Source organism: Lactuca saligna, chromosome 8, assembly GCF_052625555.1.
Source record: "Lactuca saligna cultivar CGN05327 chromosome 8, ASM5262555v1, whole genome shotgun sequence".
Classification (NCBI taxonomy): Eukaryota; Viridiplantae; Streptophyta; class Magnoliopsida; order Asterales; family Asteraceae; genus Lactuca; species Lactuca saligna.
The window spans coordinates 116,770,782-116,779,569 of NC_136424.1; the positions used below are offsets into that span (position 1 = coordinate 116,770,782).

The following is an 8,788-nucleotide window of genomic DNA, read 5'->3' on the forward strand; positions in this document are numbered from 1 at the left end:
AGACGGATGGTCAGGGTGAGCAGATGATTCAGACGCTCAAGGACATTCTTCGAGCATGCGTTATGGACTTCGGGGGAAGTTGGGATGCATACCTACCTTTGTTTGAGTTTTCCTACAAGAACAACCACCATTCGAGTATTGGTATATATGCCTCCCTTTGAGCTGTTGTATGGGAGGAGGTGTAGGACCCCTATCTATTGGGGAAAGGTAAGGTATCAAGTGATGGGTAACACTGAGATAGTGATTAAGATGAATGAGTGGATACAGCAGGTGAGGCAGAGATTGCTGACAGCGTAGAGCCGCCAGAAGAGTTACGCGGATAGGCGACGATCCGAGCTTGAGTTCTTGGTTGGAAATTTCGTACTCCTTAAGGTATCTACCTGGAAGGGAGAAACCCGATTTAGGTCCAGGGTGGGAAGCTAGCATACCATTTAGAGTTACCCAAGGAGTTGGGTCAGATTCATGATACCTTCCACGTATCCCAGTTGAGGAAGTGTATAGCCGATGAGACAATAGTAGTGCCACTATAGGATATTCAGGTGGATGCGAACCTGACCTAAATTGATAGGCCAATCACAATCTTGGATCAAATGATCAAGCTTCTGAGGAAGAAATAGGTGCCCCTGGTTTAGGTCAAGTGGCAACATCAAAGAGGGTCCGAGCTGACCTAGGAGCCGGAAGCAAAGATGCGGGAGCAGCATCCAGAGTTGATCGAATAAGACTTCGAGGGTGAAGTCTGATTCTACTGGTGGGAGAATTGTAAAAACTGGATTCCAAGGTACGACCATATAATTATTTAATGGAGTTATGAGGAGTGACTCAACGAATTGATGCCCTAAATCGTAGAGTAAGTCCGCGAATGATGATTCGGATTAATGAGTGGACTCGACAAGTCGGCGAATGGACTCAACGATTCTATGTTGTTGGTAGAAACCCAAAATCCTTGGGCTTGTTCCCTATTTAAGGATCCTTATGGCCTTCATTTGCGGTGATAGCTTATTTTATTTCCTTATTTTTATTAGTTCATTTTAGATTCTTAGATCTTTCTATCATTAATGCATTGTATTTTATTTTATTTTCTTTAGTTTGGATCGTACCGGGTGCTTGTTATGTTGCATAAGATATTTTGTAGGTTTTTCAGTGCTTGATGCGGTCGCGGGTTGATCGGAGACGGGCTTAGTGGGCTCCTGAGGCATTATTGGGCTTGGCGGAATCAAAGAGGATGAATTGGGCCTTGAAAGATATTGGCTTGGATTATTTGGGCTTGTGAAGATGGATCATAAAATTCAAATTTTGGGCTTGGAGCATCCATTTGATGGCTAAATGATGATTGGTGAATTTCAAATTACAGGGACAAGGAGGGGGGACCAAAGGAATCTTTGGTAGTGGAAGGGTGTAGTGGCTTGGTGGACCAATAACATTACAGCAACATTTGCGCGGGTGAAATTTCCGTCGCGCGGGTACCCGCGCAACTGCCCAGTTTGGGCATTTTGGTCATTTGGCTTGCCTTAACCTTTGGGGATTAGATCTGGGGCTCATATTCACGATTTTCCACCATTAGAGACCTGCAAGAGGCGATTTTGGGAGCAAAAGTTCATTTCCTTTCATCTTTCCAAATCTTAGGTAGTTTCTTTATGCAATTAGATTATTGTTCTTGTTTCTTTGTTGCCATGAGTGGCTAATACTCTTATTTGGTTAATTTTGGCTGAAAACCAATGAATGTTTGTGGGTTTTGAAGGATTTATGTTGATTATCAATTTATTCCATGTTTATGATTCTAGTTTGGAATTCTTATGCTTATTTGATGCTTTGATCATGAGCTTAGTATTTGATTGAGCAATAGTTGATTTATTTCATTGATTTTGCATTGGATCATTGAATTTGTCTAGAACAAAGGCTTTATGATGGTAGAAATCATCTCTAGCTTGTGAATCATATCTCCTTTATGGATGTGTAAGCATTTGACATCCTCTAGGAATTGGGGATTCCTTCATTCTTAAAGCTAATTGATTTCTTGGGCTTAATTGCTTCAATTGACCCTTGATCTTAATTAAGAAGGTGTGTTGTGGGCTTCCCCAACCTCCATACTATCTATGAGGAATCTTGGCATATCATGCTTCATGATTGCTATAACCAATTTGGGATGAAAGATAAGCTTTGTATTAGATCCTAATGATAAACACACAAATGTTCATTGTGTTGAATAGCCTTAATTAACCAATTATTCACAACCTTTGAGCATCTCATCAACTTGCTTAATTGCAAGGTTTTTAGTTATTCAAGTATTTTAGTTATCAAGTAATCAAACACCCCCCTTTTTATTTTAATTGTAGTTAGTTAGTTTAATTTCACTAGTTCTATTAAATTGCATTGGTGATTGAATACATCCATTTCCCCGAGGATCGATACCCCTTTTTACCATTATATTACGTTTAGTTAGCAAACAAAGGGTGTAATTTGCTTGGTGGGCTTGACATCCCGATCAAGTTTTGGCGCCGTTGCCGGGGAAATTGGTTTTTTTGTTATTTGATTGTTTATTCCTAGGTCTACAAGAACCGGTGAACTACTCTACAATCCGGAAATTGAAAGAGAAGCAAAAAGGTTGAAAAAGTTAGCCAAACAAGCAAAGCAACAACAACTAGTTCAAGCTTCTTCCTGTTCTCCACTAATCAACATAGAAGATCAAGTTCATACTTCAAGTGATACCGACACCGAACCGAGTTCTCCAATTGTTGGTCATTCCTTTGAAGACATTCCATTTGAAAACCATATAGCCATGAATCACACTCCACCTCATAATCCCAACCCAAACCCAATCAATCAAGATGCCAATACCCCACCCCATCAACCAAGACAACAACCACAAGAACCTCTCATTGATATGCCACCTTGGAATCAAGCCCCTCCTCAAAACCAACCCAATTATCAACCACCACCACAACTACAAAACCAACACTTCCACCAAAACAACCAACCTCAAAACAATTCTTTTCAAGTTCAACAAGTAAATTACCAAAATCAACCTAATTACCAACCCCCTCCAATGTACCAAAACCCAATGTACCCACAACAACAACTTCCTTACAACCAATACCCTAACTACCAACCTTATCCACCACCAATCTACAATCCCCAACAATACCCATATCCACCTTACCAACAACCACCCAATTACTTGCAACAATATCCCAATCCACCTAATCCACCCAATCCTCCTCAAGAGTTGACACCTAGACAAATGATGGAAACGGATGTTACTCATACACCTCTTGCTATTGTTTATCCCGCAAACCGCCGAGGGATTGAATTGAAGTCAAGTTTCATCCATTAACTTACCAAGTTCCATGGGTTGGATAGAGAAGATCCTGAAAAGCATTTGAAGTCCTTTCATATGATATGTGTTAGCATGTTGCCCGACAATGTGACATTGGATGATTTTAAGTTAACCGCATTCCCGCTCACCTTGGAAGACAAAGCTAGAGAGTGGTTATTCAACTTACCACCAGGATCTATTCACACATGGGAAGAGTTACTCAAGGCCTTCAATAGCAAATTCTATCCCACCTCCCGGATATCAAGCCAACGAAATGACATTTTGGGGATTCGTCAAGGGGAAAATGAAACATTTCATGATTTTTGGGAGCGCTTCAACAATTTGTGTACAAGTTGTCCTCAACACAATATACCCGAACAACTACTTCTTCAACAATTTTATGAGGGTATGAACGAAAAAGATCGGAGGATGATTGATGCTTCAAGTGGTGGTGACATCTTCAACAAAACCCCTCACGAGATCCGATTACTTTTTAGTACCATTTCTCAAAATCAACGGAATTTTGGGACTCGAAATGACATGAAGAGAAATTCTACACAAGTGGTTGGTGAAGTAAGCAACACTCAACATTTGGAATCAAAGCTCTTGGATTTGACTAATGTGTTAAGTCAAATGGTGGTGGGAAGTGGTCAAAAATTGATGGTATGCGGTATTTGTGCAATGACGGGTCATTATACGGATAAGTGCCCCACACATGGAAGTGAACCGGAAGATGTGAATGCAATGGGCGGATATCAAAGTCAACCACGACCCATGGGATTTCAAAATAACTTCAACCCCAATTGGAGGAATACCCAAAACAACCCTTATCCACCAAAGCAAAATCCACCAAATCTTTTGATGAGACCCCAACATCCACAATACCTATCCCAAAAACCTCCATATCCACAAAATTCTTATAACCCTCCACATTACCAACACCCTCCACAACAAGGTCAATCAAGTGGTAACCATCAAATGAGCCTTCAAGAACTTGTTACTTCTCTTGCTCAAAGTCAAACCCAATTTCAACAAGAAACCAAGAATACTTTCTCCAACATTCAAGCACAAATTGGAGACTTGGCAACCGCTCTCAACAAGATAGAACAAAGGGGAAAACTTCCATCTCAAACCGAGAAGAACCCCAATGTGAATGCCATTACCTTACGAAGTGGGAAAACACTTGGAGAAAGTCAACCTAAAAGAGTTTCAAGAGAAGAAGAAGATGAAGTGATCATAGTGGACCCTCCAAAAGTTGTGATTCCTCCAAAAGAACCGGTTGTGCCAAATGTTGATCAACCCGACCCTTCCAACAAATCCATCAAACCATTGGTCATACCACCACCTTTTCCATCCCGTTTGGCTTCCTCAAAGAAACAAGAAGAAGAGCAAGCGTTTTTCGAGACTTTCCGTAAGGTTCAACTCAATATTTCACTCTTGGATGCCATTAAGAAAATCCCACGTTACGCCAAATTTCTTAAGGATTTGTGCACCAACAAGAGAAAATTCAAGACAACTGAGAAGATTCAAGTAAATGCAAATGTATCCGCGGTCATCCAAAAGAAGCATCCACCCAAATGCAAAGACCCGGGAATGTTTGCTATACCTTGTACCATTGGTGATTTACATGTTGAAAGTGCCATGCTAGATCTTGGAACCTCAATCAACGTCATGCCATACTCGGTTTTTCAATCTCTCAATGTTGGACCTTTGGAAGAAACCGGAGTCATTATTCAATTAGCGGACAAGCCAAGTGTATTTCCAAGAGGCATGTTGGAGGATGTACTCGTTCAAGTTAATCAACTAGTATTTCCCGCGGATTTCTATGTCATTGATCTTGAAGAAAAGACTCCTTCCAAGTCATCTATGATTCTCCTTGGAAGACCCTTCATGAATACCGCTCACACGATTATTGATGTCCACAATGGAAAGATCACCATGGAGTTTGATGGAGAGACCATTCACTTCAACATCTTCAACGCAATGAGATATCCTTGTAATATATCTCCATTGTATCGAGTTGATGTGATTGAGCCAATCACCCAACAATTATTCGAGTTGTCAAATGGGGATCTTTTGAAGATGGTGCTTAACATGAGTCTTGAAGGTGAAAGTTTGAATAATACCTTGGATATGTATACATTGGATTCCGAAGTCGAAAATATTGTGAAAGCTTTAGAAATTACTAATTCCACAAAGAAGGATGTTTCTCAAGTTGCATTATCTCATTCTCCAATCAAGATGCCATCTTCCATAATCCAACCACCCACACTTGAGTTGAAAGCTTTACCTATCCATTTGAAATATGCTTATCTAGGTCAAGATGAGACTTTACCAGTGATTATCTCTTCTCAATTGAAAGACTTTGAAGAAAACCAATTGATTGAAGTCTTGAAAGAGCATAAAGAAGCCATGGGATGGACCATAGCGGACATCAAAGGGATAAGTCCTAATGTATGCACTCACAAAATACACATGGAAGATGATTGCAAGCCTAGGAGGGAAGCTCAACGACGATTAAACCCTCCCAAGATGGAAGTTGTCAAGAAGGAGATAATCAAGCTACTTGATGCAGATATGATTTATCCAATTTCCGACTCCAAATGGGTTAGTCCGGTGCAAGTGGTTCCCAAGAAAACGGGAATCACAGTTGTGGAGAATAACAAAGGTGTAATGGTGCCAACTCGAGTTCAAAATGGATGGAGGGTGTGCATTGATTATAGAAAGTTGAATTCAAGCACGCGGAAAGATCACTTCCCTCTTCCTTTCATTGATCAAATGCTCGAGCGATTGGCGGGGAAATCGCATTATTGTTGCCTTGATGGATACTCGGGTTTTCACCAAATACCCGTTGCCCCCGAAGATCAAGATAAAACAACTTTTACATGCCCTTTTGGCACATTTGCTTACAAGCGGATGCCATTTGGATTATGCAATGCTCCCGCCACATTCCAAAGATGCATGGTGAGTATCTTCTCCGAGTATGTTGAAAGTATAATCGAAGTGTTTATGGATGATTTCACCGTGTATGGGAATTCGTTTGATGAATGTTTGGGTAACCTTAAGAAGATTTTCAAAAGGTGCATAGAGAAAAAGTTGGTGTTAAACTTTGAGAAATGTCACTTCATGGTTAATCAAGGAATCATTTTGGGACACATCGTCTCCAAAAAGGGCATTGAAGTTGATAAAGCCAAAATTGATGTCATCCAAACCCTACCTTACCCAACATGTGTTAGAGAAGTGAGATCTTTCTTGGGTCATGCGGGATTCTATAGAAGATTTATCAAAGATTTCTCCAAGATTACGCGACCAATGTGCCTTCTCCTTCAAAAAGATATCGACTTTGACTTCAATGTTGCATGCCAAGAAGCCTTTGACAAACTTAAAGACTTGCTCACTTCCGCACCACTAATCCAACCTCCAAATTGGGAGCTTCCATTTGAAATAATGTGTGACGCAAGCAATTTTGCTATTGGAGCGGTCTTAGGTCAAAAAGAGGGCAAAGCATCACATGTCATCTACTATGCTTCTAAAACATTGGATAATGCTCAAGCCAACTATTCCACCACTGAGAAGGAACTTCTAGCCATTGTATTCGCCTTGGAAAAATTCCGGCAATACCTTCTTGGGACAAAAGTAATTGTATATTCCGACCATGCCGCATTAAAGTATCTCATGACCAAGAAAGATGCCAAACCACGGTTGATTCTTTGGATTCTTCTTTTACAAGAATTCGACCTTGAGATAAAGGATAAAAGTGGTGCCGAAAACTTAGTTGCAGATCATTTAAGTCGGTTGAATGTTGGCGATTCTTCTTCTCCTATCCTTGATGAATTCCCGGATGAGCACCTCTTCCATATCTCCAATTCCATTCCATGGTATGCGGATATTGTCAATTACTTGGTTACTAAAGAAATTCCTCACGCCTTTACCAAGCACCAAAAGGCCAAGTTGAAGAGTGATTCCAAATACTACGTATGGGACGACCCTTATCTTTGGAAGCATTGCCCGGATCAACTAATACGGAGGTGTGTTCATCAAAATGAGGTCGAGTCAATTTTGAAATTTTGCCATGAATATGCATGCGGGGGACATTTTGGTCAAAACAAAACCATGCGAAAGGTGCTTGAATGCGGACTCTATTGGCCAACAATGTCAAGAGATACCTATCTATTTTGCAAGAGTTGTGATAGATGTCAAAGAACGGGTACCATATCCATGAGGCATGAGATGATTCAAAGTTCTATCCTTATTTGCGAAATCTTTGATGTGTGGGGAATCGACTTCATGGGTCCCTTCCCCGTTTCGTTTGGTTATACTTATATACTCTTGGCAGTTGATTACGTTTCAAAGTGGGTTGAAGCAAAGGCTACACGGCATGATGATTCAAAAACTGTTATTGACTTCTTGAAGTCAAACATTTTCGCAAGGTATGGTGTACCGAGAGCCTTGGTGAGTGATAGGGGCACTCATTTTTGCAATAAAATGATGGAAACAATGACAAAGAGATATGGTGTCACACACCGGATATCAACCACTTATCATCCGCAAACAAATGGCCAAGCCGAAGTGTCAAACAGAGAAGTCAAACAAATTCTTGAAAAGACCGTCAACACTACCCGAAAAGATTGGAGCTTAAAGTTAGAAGATGCCTTATGGGCGTATCGGACCGCCTACAAAACTCCAATTGGTATGTCTCCATTCCGCCTTGTCTATCAAAAATCTTGTCATTTACCGGTGGAATTGGAACACAAGGCATATTGGGCGGTTAAAAAGTGCAATTTCAATCTAGAAGAAAGTGGAAAGCACCGAAAAATGCAACTTCAAGAACTTGAGTTGAGAAACGAGTCTTACGAAAACGCAAGCATCTACAAAGATAAGACGAAAGCGTTTCATGATAAGCACATCACTCGAAAACACTTTATTCCAGGTCAAAAAGTTCTTCTTTATCATTCACGCTTAAAACTATTCCCAGGAAAGTTGCGATCTCGATGGCACGGACCTTTTATTGTCATAAAAGTGTTTGATCATGGTGCGGTTGAAATCAAGAGTATGGAAACAAATCAAATATTCAAGGTGAATGGGCACCGCTTGAAACCATTTTATGAAGGCTTTGATACGGGAGAATTCGATAACATAACATTGGAAGTACCAAATTACGAAAGTTGATGGAAGCGGGACTATGTCTTGGCAAAGACGTTAAATAAATGCAATGTAAATAAATAATGTCCGTTTGAAGTTTTGGGTGTTTCTACATTTGAAGTTAGCCATAAAAATAAGCATATAGAAGCCTTCCAGTGATTTTGGTGAAGTTTGAAAATTTCCAAAATTTTGACTTTCGCGCGGGTGCCCGTGCAGACTTTGCGCGACCGATCGCAACCGCGCAGGTCCCGAGTTCTAAATTACACCAACATGGGGTGTTTTCTGATTGTTGCGCGCGGGTGCCCGCGCAAATGTTGCGCGACCAGCCCCCAG

General features: G+C 40.7%; 1 protein-coding gene across 1 annotated transcript; it reads left to right on the plus strand.

The window, feature by feature from the left end:
• Positions 1–3,406: 3,406 nt before the first annotated feature.
• On the plus strand, positions 3,407–8,482 carry LOC145010040 (uncharacterized). Its single transcript, XM_078968635.1, has 3 exons — positions 3,407–4,855; positions 5,807–7,358; positions 7,863–8,482. The coding sequence occupies exons 1-3, from the start codon at positions 3,407–3,409 to the stop codon at positions 8,480–8,482; spliced, it is 3,621 nt and encodes a 1,206-aa protein (XP_078824761.1).
• Positions 8,483–8,788: the final 306 nt, after the last annotated feature.

What these genes read in the sequence shown, in the direction of transcription:
- LOC145010040 (XM_078968635.1), top strand. Translation starts at nt 3,407, where the DNA reads ATGTTGCCCGACAATGTGACATTGGATGATTTTAAGTTAACCGCATTC. An exon ending in AGATTCAAGTAAATGCAAAT is followed by an intron (nt 4,856 to 5,806) that starts GTATCCGCGGTC and finishes GATGATTGCAAG; the next exon opens with CCTAGGAGGGAAGCTCAACG. An exon ending in GAGGTGTGTTCATCAAAATG is followed by an intron (nt 7,359 to 7,862) that starts AGGTCGAGTCAA and finishes CTTATCATCCGC; the next exon opens with AAACAAATGGCCAAGCCGAA.